The 19,062-nt window shown below is 46.9% G+C and overlaps 1 protein-coding gene across 3 annotated transcripts in view; it reads left to right on the forward strand.

Annotated features, from left to right (window-relative positions):
- LOC137438937 (plexin-A1) overlaps positions 1-19,062 on the forward strand; it is a 583,415-nt gene that overhangs the window by 449,426 nt on the left and 114,927 nt on the right. For all 3 annotated transcript variants that reach the window (XM_068134429.2, XM_068134443.2, XM_068134436.2), the window contains exon 22: positions 4,846-4,988. In XM_068134429.2, the coding sequence (XP_067990530.2) occupies positions 4,846-4,988 (143 nt within the window). The remainder of the gene's footprint in view (positions 1-4,845; positions 4,989-19,062) is intronic.

Raw genomic sequence — 19,062 nt, forward strand, 5'->3', positions numbered from 1 at the left:
ATGCGCCCTCCCGGCGGCGAACGAGTTTGCTCGCCTGCTCACGGAGTTCCCGGCCCTCACGCGGCCGACGTTTTCGGCCGTCGCAGTACGGCATGGGATCGAGCACCACATACCAACCATGGGCCCGCCGGTCTACGCCAGAGCCCGCCGCCTCGACCCAGCCAAGCTCGCCGTGGCCAAAGCCGAGTTCGACGCTTTAGAACACCTCGGCATCGTGCGGCGCTCCGATAGCGCGTCGGCTTCGCCACTACACATCGTCCCAAAGCCAGGGGGTGGCTGGCGCCCATGTGGCGACTACCGCCGCCTTAACGACGTTACCACCCCCGACAGGTATCCGATCCCGCACATCCAAGACTTCTCCGCCCATCTGGCGGGAAGGGTCATTTTTTCGAAAATTGATCTCATACGGGGATATCACCAGGTACCTGTCAGGGCGGCCGACGTCCCTAAAATGGCAGTCATCATGCCGTTCGGCTTATTCGAATTCTTACGGATGCCGTTTGGTCTCAAGAACGCGGCTCAGGCGTTCCAGCGCTTGATGGACGGCGTGCTGCGTGACCTGCCGTTCCTTTTTGTTTACCTGGACGACATCCTCGTCGCCAGCACGTCCCGGGCCGAGCACCTCCTCCACCTCCGAACACTGTTCGGGCGCCTCAGCGAGCACGGCCTCATCGTCAACCCGGCCAAATGCCACTTCGGCACGACGGCCGTTGATTTTTTGGGCCACCACATCACCAAGAACGGGGCCGTGCCGCTGCCAACCAAGGTCGAGGCCATCACCACGTTCCCACGTCCCCGCACCATAAAGGCCCTGCAGGAATTCCTGGGAATGGTGAATTTTTATCACCGCTTCGTGCCCCGCGCTGCTCAACTCATGCGGCCCCTCTACGAAGCCCTCCGGGGCAAGCCGGCCAAGCACGACATCGCCTGGTCCGCAGCAATGGACACGGCCTTCCAAAGCTCAAAGCGGACCCTCGCCGACGCAACACTGCTCGCTCACCCGGTGCTCAACGCTCCCATCGCCCTCACCACGGATGCCTCCGACTACGCGGTGGGCGCCGTACATGAGCAATGGGTGAACGGGGTTTGGCAGCCACTCGCTTTTTTCAGCCGGCAGCTACGGCCGAACGAGCTCAAATACAGCACGTTTGACCGTGAGCTCCTCGGTCTACACCTGGCCGTCCGCCATTTCCGCCACCTCCTGGAGGGCCGACCTTTCACGGCGTTTGTCGACCACAAGCCGTTGGTTTACGCAATGGCCAAGGTCACGGAGCCATGGTCGGCCCGCCAACAGCGCCACCTCTCCGCCGTGTCGGAGTTTACCACGGACATCCGGCACGTCGCCGGCAAAAACAATGCCGTGGCCGACTGTCTTTCCCGGGCCAGCGCGAACGCGGTCCACCTGGGCGTGGACTTCGCGCTTATGGCGGTGGACCAAACCACCGACACCACGGTGCAAGCCCTCCGGGCGGCGGACACGGGCCTCCGCCTGGCCGACATCCCCTTTGCGGACACTGTACTACTCTGCGACGTCTCCCAAGGCCAGCCTCGCCCCATCGTGCCCGTCACCTGGCAACGCCGCATCTTCGCCTCCCTCCACGGCCTTTCCCACCCGGGCCGGAAAGCTTCCCAGAAGCTGGTGTCAGCGCGATTCGTCTGGCACGGCCTTCGTCGGGACGTCCGCGATTGGACCAGCACCTGCACAGCCTGCCAACGGGCCAAGGTCCACCGACACACCCACAACCGCTGGCACCTTTCACCGTGCCCGAACGACGTTTCGACCACGTCAACGTGGATCTGGTGGGCCCCCTCCCCCCGTCACGGGGGTTCACACACCTGCTCACCATGGTGGACAGGACCACCAGGTGGCCGGAGGCCGTTCCCCTCGTCTCCACCACCACCGCCGACGTGGCGCAGGCTTTCATCGCCACCTGGGTCGCCCGCTTCGGCGCACCGGCGGACATCTCGTCAGACCGCGGACCACAGTTCACCTCCGAGCTGTGGGGCGCGGTCGCCCGCAACCTGGGGGTCAAGCTCCACCGTACTACGGCCTACCACCCCCAAGCAAACGGGTTGTGCGAGCGATTCCACCGCTCCATGAAGGCCGTGCTCATGGCCGGCCTTCAAGACGGCGGTTGGGCCGACCGGCTGCCGTGGGTCCTTTTGGGCCTCCGCACGGCCCCCAAGGAGGACCTCCAGGCATCCACCGCCGAGCTTGTCTATGGCCAGGTGCTACGCATCCCGGGCGAATTCGTGCCCGACGCTACCAGTCCCTGGTCCGCAGCTCACCAGCGCTCGGACCTCCAGGAGGCCGCCCGACGGTTTGCCCCCGTGCCAACATCCCACCACGGTGACCCCCAGTCCTACGTCCCCCCAGCACTTCGCACAGCGGAGTATGTTTTTGTGCGTCACGACGCACATCGGGGGCCACTCTGGCCGCCGTACGACGGGCCCTTCCGGGTCCTGCGATGGGACGACAAGTCGTTCGTCATCGACATCTGCGGCAGGTCGGACCGGATTGCGGTGGACCGCCTCAAGCCGGCGCACGTGGACGTCGACCAACCACCACGGGTGGCCCTTCCGCCGCGGCGAGGCCGCCCCCCGTCCACGGTGCCCCCCACTCGACCGCCCACCACCACACCGGACCCCCCCCCCCCCCCCACGACCCGCCAGGGGTCGCTTCGGCCGGGTCATCAGGACCCCCCCCAAATTGACCCTGCCGGTGCAAGTCGATTCTGGGGGGACGTGTGTAGCGGCTACCGCTGGGTTTTCACAATCGCCTTGCACCTATCAAGGACGCGGAGCGATCACCATGCCGGGCTCGTCCAGGACGCCCGGGCAGGCCCGCGCTCAACTTGACGGGCCTCGGTCGGGACGCTCGGCCACGCCCCCTCTCGCCTTTCCTGGGCAAACGCTCCGGGATAATGTGTGTATATATATTGCTGCCCGATAAACGGGCTTTTCAGAGTACCTGTGTGTTTTGTTTGAATAAAGCAACTCGGACGAATTCCAGCCTTTTGTCGCGTCCATTCTTCCGATCGACGTGGGAGCCCGAGCTCCTTCAGTATCATCACGATGATGAGACTGGTAGATTGAATTGCTTTCGTGCGGATGAAGCACAGGCCCAATGGTAGTATCAGGGTGATGATGAGAGTGATAGATTGAATTGCTGGGGTGCGGATGAAGCACAGGCCCAACGGTAGTATCAAGGTGATGATGAGACTGATAGATTGAATTGCTGGGGTGCGGATGTAGCACAGGCCCAGACATAGTATCAGGGTGATGATGAGACTGATATATTGAATTGCTGGGGTGCGGATGAAGCACCGGCCCAATGATAGTATCAGGGTGATGATGACTGATATATTGAATTGCTGGGGTGCGGATGAAGCACAGGCCCAAACATAGTATCAGGGTGATGATGAGACTGATATATTGAATTGCTGGGGTGCGGATGAAGCACAGGCCCAAACATAGTATCAGGCTGATGATGAGACTGATATATTGAATTGCTGGGGTGCGGATGAAGCACAGGCCCAAACATAGTATCAGGGTGATGATGAGTGATATATTGAATTGCTGGGGTGCGGATGAAGCACAGGCCCAAACATAGTATCAGGGTCATGATGAGACTGATATATTGAATTGCTGGGGTGTGGATGAAGCACAGGCCCAAACATAGTATCAGGGTGATGATGAGACTGATATATTGAATTGCTGAGGTGCGGATGAAGCACAGGCCCAAACATAGCATCAGGGTGATGATGAGACTGATATATTGAATTGCTGGGGTGCGGATGAAGCACAGGCCCAAACATAGTATCAGGGTGATGATGAGACTGATATATTGAATTGCTGGGGTGCGGATGAAGCACAGGCCCAATGGTAGTATCAGGGTGATGATGAGACTGATAGATTGAATTGCTGGGGTGCGGATGAAGCACAGGCCCAATGGTAGTATCAAGGTGATTATGAGACTCATAGATTGAATTGCTGGGGTGCGGATGAAGCACAGGCCCAATGGTAGTATCAGGGTGATGATGAGACTGATGTATTGAATTGCTGGGGTGCGGATGTAGCACAGGCCCAATGGTAGTATCAGGGTGATGATGAGACTGATGTATTGAATTGCTGGGGTGCGGATGATGCACAGGCCCATTGGTAGTATCAAGGTGATTATGAGACTCATACATTGAATTGCTGGGGTGCGGATGAAGCACAGGCCCAATGAGCCAAATGGCCTCCTACTGTGTTTCCTTGTAATGCAGTAACAAGTTCATGTTTTTTTCCTTTCACGTTCTTCTTTGACAACGGAAGGATATAATTATAATTTATCTCGACTGTCAAGTATAATAAATGCTGATCACACAATGCTCTGTCAACATGAAATATACATCTTTAAAAAAAAAAACCTCAAGCAATTACGCAATAAAGCAATTGTGCATAATTTTATTGATGACAATGTAGAGCTTATTAAATTAACAAAGTTTTTGACAGCCTTATTGTGGTAAAGCATTTGTTTCTGTGGTTTAATCAAACTAAACTCCTGGACTCAGCAGATGATTATAAGGCCTAGCTTGGAGTTTATGTTTTTTATTCCCGGATATTCTCAGGTTTCCTATGGATAAATACTTTTGGTGGAAAAATATCTGTGCTGAATGAAATTTGACGATAATCTTGACAGGGAGCCATAAGTTTCCACAGAGATTTATTTGAGTTAAATATTTGAGAAGGTATAAGGTTCAGTAATTTTGTCCTGCGTCTTGCTGCGGTAACCACTTTATGAGGGAATATATTGTGGTATATATTTCAGATATCAATGATGCCTTCACCCCTGCTCCGCAGCCTTCGCAGAGTTGCAGACCGATATCGCAGTGCTGACAAGTGATGTCGATGGAGCGGGAATCCCATTCCTAGACTACCGCACGTATGCTTTACGTGTGCTTTTTCCTGGGATTGAGGAACATCCGGTGCTCAAACAACTCGAGGTGAAACTTTATTGACATCATCTTCGAAATGGCAACATTCTTGCCCTAAGTCAGTAAATAATAAATATGAGAGTTATTAAAGATAGTCATTCATTCATTTGTGAGCCTGGTGTTGGCTTAGCGGTTAGGGTGCCGGCTTGGGATCACTAGGATCCTGAGTTTGAGCATCTGTCAACCATTGAATTAACACCAGGTGGGTTGACTCAGCCTGTCATCCTACCGAGGTCGGCAAATTGAGTACCAGTTCACTGGTAATTCCCTGTGTGTCGCAATAGGTGACTAACAGGGTTGGCGGCAGGAAGGGCATCCGGCCATAAAACATTGCTTCAAAAAGGGGACCATGGTACCCGAAAAAGGCCAATCCCTGCTCTGTGGGGAAAAATGGCCTCTAAAGGTGGTTCATTCATTCATCTGTGTGCCACCTCTGGCAGTTAGTTGCAGGTTAGTTCATTTCTGGGTGGTGTGGCTGTGCTGCTGATGCAGTTCCCCCTGTAGGTTCAGGTAGGAATTAGTAATTTTGAGATCGTTAAGGGGTGTTGCAAAATAAATGATACTTTTTCCCCCAAAGATGAAATGAAGTTTCAATCGGATGAAAATCCAACCAAAGGCTTTATTTCATTCAAAAATTTAAAACTCACGTTTAATACGCGTCAATATGTCCACCATTAGCTTCAGAAACCATTTGAAGTCGACTTTTAAAATATTTCAGCAAAGACACGAACATTAGTCGCAAATATGACGGAGACAACACGCAGGCAACGTGCGTGACACGTCATGATGACGCACGCGAAATTTGAATTCAAAAATCGCGGACATGTGTTCAATACAATCTGGGGGGGAAAAAGTATCATTTATTTTGCAACATGTGGTCAATACAATCTGGGGGGAAAAAGTATCATTTATTTTGCAACATGTGGTCAATACAATCTGGGGGGAAAAAGTATCATTTACTTTGCAACACCCTATATCATACACCAGCAAATGCTGGCAGTTGGGACCCCAACGTAAAATCCATCCAAAGAGCAGTGTACTCCATGATGCAACTAGATGGTATTCATAGAATACTTACCCTGCGCAGTCAACTTGGTGTGAGGCAACTCTTCTATTTTTGAACGTTTATTTTTTTTTTTGATCCAATATGTCTGCCAGACCACGTGAGTGAGGACATCATAAATTTATATTCTCTAAATAATTGTTGCATAGATCATGCTCAATAAATTTCAAACTGATCAGACGAAGAGTTGTCCCTGTCGAATTATGATGTCATAATCATGGCACCAATGACATCATCGTTAACAACACCTATTCCCCATATGGAGTTATTTACAAAGAGCCACGTTTCAATTTTTAAAATGCTGACATGGCACACACTTTACTTTACTGAAATGCACACAAATGTTATATTTTCGTCAAAAATCGTCGGAATTTTGCCAAATCTGTTTTGGTCGTGTGTTAAGATACCTCAGCGATTGACAAATCTGAAATCAGAATTTTATTTGAGGTCAAAATGACCCCGTGAAGTCGCTCCGTACTTTGCCTGCCCGTTATTTGCAGTGTGATAATTGATTCCATGCCTATTCCAGAGACTCTTCTTCTTCACGCAATAACAACTTCTAGCTTCCAGACCGTACATCCAATCATCTTGAAATTTTGCACACATGTTACACTTCATTACCTCCACTATAATATAAAGTTTCACGTCGATCAATGAAGCGGTTAAGAGTTTTAAATTTTTTAATATTTTCGTTTAATTATTTATATCTGCCAAACCACGTGATCTATCGCAAATTCCAAAAGGTAATTTTAGTAGACTGATATGCTGAACACATCTGTGAAGTTTCCCCTCGATAGGATCACAAATGAGGGAGGAGCTTGGTTTTAAAAGTTTATGCTTTAAAACGTGATAACTCCAAAACCATGTGATGCATGACGTCATACTCGCTGACTTTTTTGTTCGTCATGGGTATGCGATTCTTACTGCAAACTTTGGCTTCGATCTGTTCAGTCGTTTAGGTGAAAATTGGATTTTAGTGGTTTTTCACTCAAAACAATATGGCGTCCGAACCACATGACCTACGACATTATAATTTTATTTCTGCATCAATTTATATCGAGCCTGGTGTTGGCTTAGCGGTTAGGGTGTCGGCTTGGGATCCTAGGATCCTGGGTTCGAATCCCGGTCTTATCGCTGAATTAACACCAGGGGGGTTGACTCAGCCTGCCATCCTGCCAAGGTCAGCAAATTGAGTAACAGCTCACTGGTAATTCCCTGCATGTCGCAAAAGGTGACTAACAGGGTTGGCGTCAGGAAGGGCATCCGGCCATAAAACATTGCTTCAAAAAGGGGACCATGGTACCCGAAAAAGGCCAATCCCTGCTCTGTGGGGAAAAATGGCCTCTAAAGGTGGTTCATTCATTCATCTGTGTGCCACCTCTGGCAGTTAGTTGCAGGTTAGTTCATTTCTGGGTGGTGTGGCTGTGCTGCTGATGCAGTTCCCCCTGTAGGTTCAGGTAGGAATTAGTAATTTTGAGATCGTTAAGGGGTGTTGCAAAATAAATGATACTTTTTCCGGACAAAAACAAATTTTCCGGTCACAATGATAAATGAAATAATAAATTTCATGTCAATCGGACCAACGGTTGCCGAGAAAATGATTTTTTTTTAAATACAGACACGTACGTACGTACGACGTACGGACAGACCCGAATGCTTAACCCTGCCTTTCGCTTCGCGAGCGCAGGGTAACAATGCCTTGCCTGTGAAACATCGCCATGACAGTTTATACTCAGGTCGGGAAACAAACATCACCATTCAGTGAATCGATTCAACTCGACAGCTCACAGTGCAGTGTCCTACCGCTCAGCGCAATTCCAGATATTTGCCCGAAGCGAGTTCAATTTCCATCTGCACTGAATTGAGTAACTTATCCGTATGCCATGAGAATGCGGAAAAATAATCTTCACACGGGCGGCCACCAAAGATACATTTTCTACCAAGATCTTTATAACCTCTGCCACTGAAGGTCGATGGAGGTTATGTTTTCACGCCTGTTTGTCTGTCTGTCTGTTTGTCTGTCTGTGAGCAAGACATCTCAAAAGGTTGTGGACGGATTCAGCCGCAACTTGGAAGGCAGGTTGGGTGTGTGACGAGGATGGATCGATTCGATTTTTTTGGTAAGCATCCGGATTGGATCCAGACACTGGAATTTTTACCCTCACCAGAGTAGACGCTTTGCAAATTGGATCCGTTTGTCTGTTTGTTTCTTGCCCTCACCAGAGGAGAAGGTATTGCATTTGTTACTTGACCAAAAAAAAATTTTGGACAAATATGTTGATCACTCCGGTTTGTGTGTGTTTGTGTATTTGTCCGCTCACTTTTACTTGCCAACAGGTCACAATTTTAAACCGATCTTCACGAAACCACCAAATGGTAGAGTTTGTGGTCCGACAAAATCCTATATATTTTTGAGGTCAAAAGGTCAACATTTCCTGAGCGGTAGGACCTGAACAGGTCAACCACTTTTTTCAAATTTCTAAAGTCCTCAATTTTCATATGATTGACTTGAAATTTGAATAGGATTTTCATATCATTTAACTGAATTCAACCAACAGCTATTTTTGAGGTCAACTTAGGTCACAAAGTCAACATAGGCCAAAGGTCAACCACTTTTCTTCAAAATTCTAAAATCCTCAATTTTCATCCGATTAACTTGAAATTTGAATAGGAATTTTGCGTCAGCTAACTGAATTCAACCACCATATATTTTTGAGATCAGCATAGGTCAAAAGGTCAACATAGGCCAAAGGTCAACCACCTCTTTCAAATCTCTAAAATTGTCAATTTTCATCCGATTGACTTGATATCTGAATCGGATTTGCATATCGGCTTACTGAAACCAACCACCAACTATTTTTGAGGTCAACATAGGCCAAAAGGTTAACAAAGGCCAAATTTCTAAAATTGTCAATTTTCATCTGATTAACTTAAAATTTGAAGACGATTTGCATATCAGGTCACTGAATTCAACCACTAATTATTTTTGAGGTCCAAAGGATGCTCTACTGAGTGCCATTCTACTTTCTTCTGTTTTGCCATTTGTCACTCTATGAGGGATTTTTCATCTGTCTGTTTGTCTCTCTGTTTGTCCGCACAGAATAAATATGATGTTCTCTGCAACCGTTGGTCCCATTGACAGGAATTTTTTTTTACCATAGTTTTACCATAGCAACTCCACCTGTGTAATTTTTTGTTGATAATTATGACGTCGTAGGTCACGTGGTATGGGCGCCATCTTGGCAAAACCGAAAAACTTTGCACCTCTATATCTCCGGAAATGCTGCATAGAAATAAAATTGAGACATGGCTCATTGTAAAGAACTCTCCATGGGAAATAACATATGTTAATGATGACGTCATAATTCAACAAGTACAAACCTTCATCCAATCAAGATCAAATTTCTTGAGCATATTCTAGGGATAAATTGGCGGCAAAAAAAAGAAGATGACGTCATTGGTCACGTGGTTCGACCGCCATATTTGTTTTAACACAAAAACCTTTAAAATGCACTAAAAACATGCGTCTGCAATCTCTGATTGCTTTTTCTTGTTTGAGTTTGTAAACTGTTCACATAATGTAAACTGTTCAGCCTGGCGGAGGTGTGCGCTCTACGGAATGCCGTTCTAGCTATTCGGTATGTTATCTTTTTCCTGAAGTACCTGATAAATTATAATGAGTTCATTACTTTACACCTTTTTCATTTGCATGAGAGTGCATTAAATTACACTTTATACCATTCAAGTTAAATCATTGTGTAAGTATGTTATTTTGACAAAATACAAATTGCATCCAAAATCGTACAAAACTTGTGTAATCCTACAAAAGTGGTCGCACACTCAATTTTTAACGTATTGCATCATAAAAACAAAATGTTATGCATCGATCTTCAACTCCATTTTGGTTAAATAGATATGGAAGCTGTAGTTTGTAAATGATCTGCATTGAGATCTTGACATTGGAGGGAAATTGGCCCCTCCTGAAATTTCCCAAATTATCACCAAGAGAAATATGCAGTTGAGATAATAACGATATTTATATGTAAGAGGCCCCGTTTACACGATGTGTATTTCACAGCCAATCATTAACCCCCAAAGGCAAGAACCTCTGCCTCCTCGTTAATAACTGGAATATTCACTTGTATTTGCATGATATACTACTTATTAGTATATATTTTCAAATAAGGATGTGAAGTTATAACTGCAAAGTGAAAATTTATCAGTTTATGTGATAATTTTTATGTGACAATAAATTTTATGTTTATGTGATAAATTTATGTGATAATGATACCTTATAGGTATCAGTTTATGTGATAATTTTTAATGAGCTTCATGGAATTCCCCAAAAAACATTGAGGGTGTGATCCATATCAAAGTCATAAAAGATACGGAAACGTTTTCAGTTGGAAAAATAATATGCAGGGTGAGAAGTGTGGTGTAAATATGGCGAGAAAAGCGATGCTACAATATGTAGTCGTCAAAGTTCCCCGGGAGGTTACATTACTTCCTCCAAGCTCAGCAGCTCTTTGTCTGAAGTCAAGTCCGGTGTTGTCTCGTGTATTTGTCCGGTGTGTGTGTGTGTGTGTGTGTGTGTGTGTGTGTGTGTGTGTGTGTTTGGTTTGTGTTGTAGCATCCCCCATGAGTTATATTCTGTAGAGATACCAATAAAGACAAAGGTTTGGTGGGAAGAGGGAAAACACAACAAATCAAATCATAATCAGTGCAAAACCAGTAAGTAACAAAATGTTTAGATCTCTCCAACTCTCCTACCCCCCACCCCCACCCTCCCATCCCTCTAACCTCTCCCTCCCTCCCCCCCCCCCCAATTCCCCATCCCCTCTCCACTTCTAGATTTGAGCCTGCATTTCAAAGCTCAGTTGAAAAGAGTGCTTCCCTTTGAGCTCTTCCATTTTTTGAATATCCTCAATAAAGGCAATAAATAAATAAGTAAATAAATATAACCTGCATTCAACTATGTAATGAAAAGGCAACATGTTCAATTGGCGTATTGTGAGAGAAACTCCATTCGTTTTGCTCCAGATTGTAATTTGAAGCTTTTGTTGCAAAGCCAACTCTTGCTGTGATGGAGCATTTTCCAAAACATTCCACTTGACATTAGCTGGAATAATTTTGTTTCCATATCTTTACCATCGTAGACGATGGTCTAGATGCCTTACTGATGTCTCATGATGTTGACATCGTATATTGGCTAAATCACGTGATCCTTCAGCGTCATTACAAACACCATCATCAAGTTCTGTGTGTCTGTTCCACTCGGTGCATGAATTGCTGATTTGTATGAAATGGTTAAAATACTCAGTTCCTGCTTTATTGTTGCTAAGATATTTTTTAAAAATTGGATATATACTCCTACAATTTTGACTGGAGTGATCTCCCACAAGAGATGTGTGCCTGGTCAGTATTTTAAGATTGATCAGTGCGGAACTGATGTGCTCTAATCGATTGAGAACGCACAGCGATGCCACACTCAAACCACAATTAATGTGATGATCAGTTCGTTATTTACTAATTTATTTACCATTATTTACTAATGGCCTTGTTAGGTATACAAAATACATTGACTTTTCCTAATGTTCTTACTCTCGATGCAATATTGCTATAGAAAAGAAAATCCAGTGTTTTGACTATTTTAAATTTTTTATTGATTTATTGATTTGTTGATTCATTGATTCATCGATTCATTTATTATTATTATTATTATTATTATTATTGTTATTATTATTATTATCTATATAATAATAGCGTAAGGACTCGACTTTGTTATCCCTTTTACACTGCACCCAGTGACCCGATGCCCACGGCACTAATGGATTTACGATCTACGAACCGCACTCTTTGTTTATCACGTACAGCCATACTCGAAAAATCTGAATTAGCCGACGTTGGGGCACAAAAGCATCCGATTAACTGCCGATACGACGCCATCTTACGACGCCATCGTACTGGCGTCTGCTGGGCGAAGGCGAAGCAAGCCGTCCGCTGATTGGACAGGCGAAGGCGAAAGCAAGCCGTCCACTGAGTGGACAATCCAGAGCATGCATTTGTGCCGGTATCGGTGATCGTTGTTCATATACGCACTCTTCATTCTCATCTTTCTTCCTAACTCTTACTCGGACAAGCAAATCCCCTATGCCATCCATAATGGTACACTCTATCCATACACCACATCCTCCCTTCCGTGGATGTTCCACGGGTTTCGGCTAGTTATTATTATTATTACTAGCCAAAACCCATGGAACATCCACGGAAGGGAGGATGTGGTGTATGGATAGAGTGTACCATTATGGATGGCATAGGGGATTTGCTTGTCCGAGTAAGAGTTAGGAAGAAAGATGAGAATGAAGAGTGCGTATATGAACAACGATCGCCGACACCGGCACAAATGCATGCTCTGGATTGTCCACTCAGTGGACGGCTTGCTTTCGCCTTCGACTGTCCAATCAGATGAGACAGCTGGCTTAACGTCCTCTGATGCGACGTCACACCTGCGAGGTATCAGGAGGCGGGAACCGAATCCAAAACAGAAGCTAAAGTAAAGACCATCGGAGATCTCCTGCAGCAGCGTTTCTAACCGATGTGGTAAAGTACAGTACGTATAGTAAAGGACATTCTCATTGATCCGTTGATTAACTATAACTGACCTGCGCCGCCCTGCTGTAGCTTGACATGTTAGCAGGTACTCTGACCTTTTTCACAACTTCAAATGGCGTTTCATAAAATCCTGCTGTGACTCGACATGCGCCGCACCATAATCATTGGCTCATAAAACCCTGCACTGCTACAGAGGATTATACTACCACCGGAAGCCGGCAATTGGTTGTCCACAGAGGGAGGGAAGAAACACACCATGTGGAATGAAAAACAAAATGCTTTAAAACATTCAAGAAAGAAACATTTTTTTTCATTTAATATTCCGTAAGTATTTATTGTACGACTAACGATTGTCAAAATAAGAACCTGCTTTGGGCAATCGCACACTATACCGTCGAGGCCGCTTTTACAGAATAAGAAGTAAATAATTAAATTAATGCTTTCCTATTTACATCGTTGAGTCAATACATCAAAAAATCATTTTTTAAACCTGTAATCACTGGTTGTAGGGAATGCAGATTTGACGATCAGCTGATTTATGTGTGTGTGTGGGTGTGTATTTTAGACTTGGACAATATAAGAAGGAAAATTGCTTTGCAATACATGCCCATTTGCAAGTTTCAGATCAATATCAGTAAGCAGTAAGCACGGCCCATTATTTAATGACACCACTCGACTGTCCAATCAGCGGACGGCTCGCATCGCCTTCGCCCAGCAGACGCCAATATGATGGCGTCGAAAGATGGCGTCGTATCGGCCGTTAATCGGATGCTTTTGGGCCCCAAAGTCGACTAATTCAGATTTTTCGAGTATGGCTGTACGTGATAAACAAAGAGCGCGGTTCGTAGATCGTAAATCCATTAGTGCCGTGGGCATCGGGTCACTGGGTGCGGCGTAAAAGGGATAACAAAGTCGAGTCCTTACGCTATTATTATATAGATTATTATTATTATTATTACTAGAGAAATACCCGTGCTACGCACGGGTGGGAGGCCAGAAGCAAACAGGCTATGCAGATACGGTGAATGCTAAAGCATGAAACCAATAAATTCCACATTCCTGTAGCACCTTCAGTCGCACGTCAGACATGGACAGCAAGTTCGTGAAGGACTTCCATGAAAAACGTACCCGTTCGCAAACAAACGGGTACGTTCACGTATAGAAACATTGATCGTGGGTCCGTGGCGAATCTGCATATGGCGATGGCAAAATATCAGAAATGGAAGGTTTTTTAATTTTAAACGATTCATATAAACATCCGTTGAATCATATCACACGCAAATCATCAAAATCTAAACAGTATCTTTAGAATTTCAATAAAAGCCACATCACTGTTCATATCGGTAAATATTATTCCATCGTGTTTCAAATCGTGATCGATGCACTATGATCGTGATGATCGTGATTGTGAATCGTGATCGATAATCGTGTTCACAATCGCTATGTCGTATGTACTACCGATATGTGTACCAAATTCCCGATATGTGTAACTGTACCAAATGAACAGTTAAAAGGATTTTGAGCCGATAGGTGTTACGGCCTTGGCAAGATCGATGGAGACAGCGATCTGTTAGATCTGATCCTCCTTCATGCCGAAGTGCAGATCCTCCTTCAAGCCACATCCGATCGATGCAGCTGTGCAGCGATCGGTGCAGTCGTTGTGCAGCACACGGTGCAGCGATCGGTGCAAACGTGGACTCCCACACTGCCACATCCTGCTGATACTTGCTCCCGCATGACGTTATTTTCCCGGGTGCCACACAAACGGCTGCACCGATCGAGATTTAACGGATGTTTATATAAATCGTTCAAAAGTGCCAGGAAGTGCCAGGTAAATGGTGAGGGGGGAGTTTGGGAGGGAAGGGACAAGGGGAGGGATTTGAAAGGGATGGGATATGGGGGAGATTTGGAGGGGAAAAGTGCCAGTTCGAGTCCTTACGCTATTATTCGAGCTATTATTACGCTATTATTCGAGTCCTTTCTGCTGGGCAAAAGTGCCAGTTCTACCCTCAGGAGTGCCAGGAAGCACTATCTCTCCTCACTCAAGAATGAACTCTCAAACCTGTCTCCTTCCTCCAAATCCTGGTGGCGTCTGGTCAAATCCGTTTCTGGTGTTTGTTCCCCCTCCATCCCCTCCCTTACCTCAAATGGCCACACAGTTGACATCGCACGTGACAAAGCCGAATGCCTCAACTCTGTGTTCGCCTCGAAATCCTTAGTCCCAAACCCATCTCTCTCTGTTCCCACCTTTCCCAGTCGAACCCAACTGCTCCTGGACTCTGTGTCCTTCTCTCCTGACAAGGTGGAGGAGTTTTTGTCAAACCTCGACTCTGATTCTGCAACTGGACCAGACGGCATCAGCCCACGGGTCTTAAAATCCTGCTCTGCCGCTCTATCTCACCCTCTCTCTGTTCTTTTCACCCTATCTTTTGCTCAAGGTCATCTGCCAGCATCCTGGAAATCAGCTAACATTACCGCTTTACACAAAAAAGGTGCAAAAACAGATCCTTGCAACTACAGACCAATCAGCCTGCTCCCAATTATCAGCAAAGTCATGGAATCCATCATTGCTTCGGATATGAAATCTTTCCTCTTCTCCAATGGCTTGATCTCTGATCATCAATTTGGTTTCAGACCAGGTCACTCTACTCTGGACATGCTGCTTCTGCTGTCTCAACAATGGATGGAGGTCCTCAATGCCAAACAGGAAATCAGAGCTGTCTCCCTTGACATATCAAGGGCCTTTGATACGGTCTGGCACCCAGCTCTGCTCACCAAACTCTCCTCCTATGGTATCCATGAAAATCTCCATGCATGGCTTGCGGACTTCCTCTCTGGTCGTAGTCAACGTGTGGCCCTGAATGGATTTCTCTCATCTCCCCTTCCTGTTCAGGCTGGAGTTCCCCAAGGAAGTGTGCTGGGCCCTGTGCTTTTTCTGGTCTTTATCAATGATCTCTCTGACTCTCTGGAAAATCCTCTCTATCTCTTTGCTGATGACTCCACTCTCTGCCGCTCCATTCCTCTTCCCTCAGATCGGCAGTCTGCAGCCTCCTCACTCTCTGAAGACCTGGACAAAATCACAGACTGGTCAAACAAGTGGAACTTGTCTTTCAATCCTGCCAAATCTCACTCTCTTACTATGTCTCTCCGAAAAGATCGACTGGACAACCCTCCCATCTACTTTCTCAACAATCCTCTCCAAGAAGTTCTGTCACTCAAGCTTTTGGGTCTCACTATCTGCCATGATCTTTCTTGGGAAAACCACATTTCCAAGCTGGCCTCCAAAGCCAGTCGCCGACTGGGCATCCTCCGTCGTGCGAAGTCCTTCCTCGGCACACCTGAGCTCCTCACCACTTACAAGGCTTTCATCCGCAGCTCAATGGAATACTGTTCTCCCCTATGGGCTGGTGCTCCTGCCTCACACCTGGCTCGGCTTCACGCTGTTGAATCCAAAGCTTTCAAAATCATTGGAATCTCCCGCGATGAAGCTATCTCTGAGGGCCTTTCACTCACTCACCGCAGGCAGGTAGGTGGTCTTTCTGTCTTCTACCGACTCCTCTCCGGCCTTGCTCCCCCAGCTCTCTCTGTGCTCTGTCCCCCAAATATTCCTACAGGTCGCACAAGATCTGCCAGCAACCCTCTGATGGTTAAACTGCCGAAATCTCGGCTCTCTGCTCACCTTCACTCTTTCATTCCTCTTTTCTCCCGCCTGTGGAACAAACTCCCACACTCCCTTCAATCCCTCTCCTCCCTCCAGGTCTTTAAAACAGCTGTTCACCACCATCTCTTATCTTCCCCCATCCATAACCTTGATCTTTTCTACCCCCACTAATTCACCCCAGATCCACCTTGTTTGAAATTCCAACTTATTTCCTGGAAATCCTGGCAGTGTCCATATGTTTATACCTCTCCCACCCCCCCCCCCTTCACATGCCTCCCCCCCTTCACATGCCTCCCCCCCTTCACATGCCTCCCCCCCCAAAGCCCTCTCCCTCCCACAGATCTCTCGATGTCTCCATGTCTCTCGGTCCCTGCTCTCAAATGTTGTGTTTGTGTCCTTCCCCCTCTCTCCCCATCTTGTCTACCGCTCCCGATGTTATTTGTTTTATGTGTCTGTTTGTCTTTCTGTGTGATTAATGTTCGCTCTTTAACGAGCCTCGATCTTGTATACAAAAAAAAAAAGAAAAAAAAAAGAAAAAAGAAAAAAAAGCCTTCAATTTCCGATATTTAGCCTTTTCATTTGGGCCTCCCAATTGAAGCCCCGCCCATAGGGCGGGTACCGTTGCTCGATGTAAGAAGACGTCACAATGAACGTCATGCAAACGTGAATGTTATGCGGGAGTCCAAACCTGAGAATGCTGGAGACTAAAGCTGAAATTTGGAAAACTAAATAGCCTATTTTACTCCTGGGGATCCCAGGATTATCCACCCAAAATATCTTTGCGATCGGTTCAGCAGTTTTTACGGTACCTTCGAACAGACAGACAGACATTTGGTGAATTATTGTAAGATTATTACTACCCTGCGCTCACGAAGTGAAATGCAGGGTTAGGCATTCAGCTGCGTACGTGTGGTGTGCGTCTCTGCATTTTTCAAAATCATTTTATTGGCAACCGTTGATCTGATTGACACTAAATTTTACCATAGGAGCGCCTCCACCTGGAGATTTTGTCTTCATAATTATGACATCATAGGTCACGTGGTACAGACGCCACCTTGGAAAAACGTTACACCTCTATATCTCCGAAACCACTCAATGGAAAAAAATTGAAACAAGGCTCATTGCCAAGTATTCCCCATGTAGAATAAGACATGTTAATGATGATGTCATCGGTGCCTTCATTATGACGTCATATTTCGACAAGTACAGCGCTTGATCTGATCAGTATGAAAAATAAATGTTCTCCGCAACTGTTAGTTTGATGGACACGAAATTTTGATTTTTGAATTTCAAGTCAATTTTACTGGTATCATTTTTTAATGATAATTATGACATCGTCATAATTATCCGGATACTTCCGGTCCGGTCTGGAGAGGATGCTGGCGTTACTTGTTCCCCGCTTCTCCGACTGGGTCATTGTACATAGTCTGCTTTTCTGGTGGTCGTGGCGGCTTTTTGGCCGTTGGGTCTGCTCCCTGCTCGGTCCCGGCTCTGCTCCTGGCTTCGCCTGCCCGGCTCTTCCACTGTTGCCTCAGGCCCACTCGCGGACTGTCCTGCGCCTCGTCTGCCGCTCTGGCCTTTACTGTCTTGCTCGCCGCTTCTCCGACTGGGTCATTGTACATAGTCTGCTTTTCTGGTGGTCGTGGCAGCTTTTTGGCCGTTGGTCTGCTCTCTGCTCAGTCCCGGCTCTGCTCCTGGCTTCGCCTGCCCGGCTCTTCCACCGTTGCCTCAGGCCCGCTCCCGAACTGTCCTGCACCTCGTCTGCCGCTTCGGCCTTTATTGTCTTGCTCGCCGCTTCTGGCAAGCCGCTTCCACTGGCAAGGCCTACTCGTCCTCCTCGACCTTGGCCTTGTCCTCGTCCCCTTCGCTCCTGCCTGACATGGCTCTAAGGTACTCCGCTGCAAGGCTACTTCTGCTCAACACTTACTCCACCCCATCATGCATCTCTGCAATCAAATACCACGGACTCCTGCGACGACCCAGATATATTCATAGAGGCTCTGGTCGTAAGTTTGTTTACTTACAAACAGGTCACTTCATTCCCGTACTCTGGTCGGCTCAGCGCACTCCCACTCATCGTCCCAGCGCACCTGGTCACAGCAACGCACACGATCGCACCTCCTGTCTGCAAACCCTGGCTAAATCACCTGAGTTCATCCCCTCCGTACAAACCAACATCAAGCTCACTCTGTTCAATACCCGGTCCCTCAACAACAAAAGCCTCATCCTGAACGACTACATTCTCGATAATAAACTGGACTTTCTCTGTCTCACTGAAACCTGGCAACAACCTCTGGACTACTTCTCACTCAACCTCACTACACCCAATGGATATTCATACATCAATAAACCAGGCTCGGAGGGCCGAGGTGGTGGAATTGCCGTAATACACCGACAGGACATCAAGACCAGCCTCATCTCCATCTCATCTGCTCCATCATTTGAACTTGATGATGTTCAGCTGGCTTTTAAACTCTCTGGTCACACGCAGTCAGTCATGGCTGTCATCTACCGCCCTCCCAAACCACACCCATCATTCCTGTCTGACTTCTCCTACTTTCTGACCCAGCTCTGTTCCCCCTCCCCCTCAATCCTCCTCCTCGGTGATTTCAATATCCACATGGACTCCACTGACTCCACAATAACCACTGACTTCACTGATTTACTCACCTGCTTTAACCTCACTCAACATGTCAACTTTCCTACCCATAACCGTGGGCACATTCTGGACCTTGTCTGCTCGACTG

This window comes from Myxine glutinosa, chromosome 1 (assembly GCF_964187855.1).
Source record: "Myxine glutinosa chromosome 1, kmMyxGlut1.1, whole genome shotgun sequence".
NCBI classification, from domain to species: Eukaryota; Metazoa; Chordata; class Myxini; order Myxiniformes; family Myxinidae; genus Myxine; species Myxine glutinosa.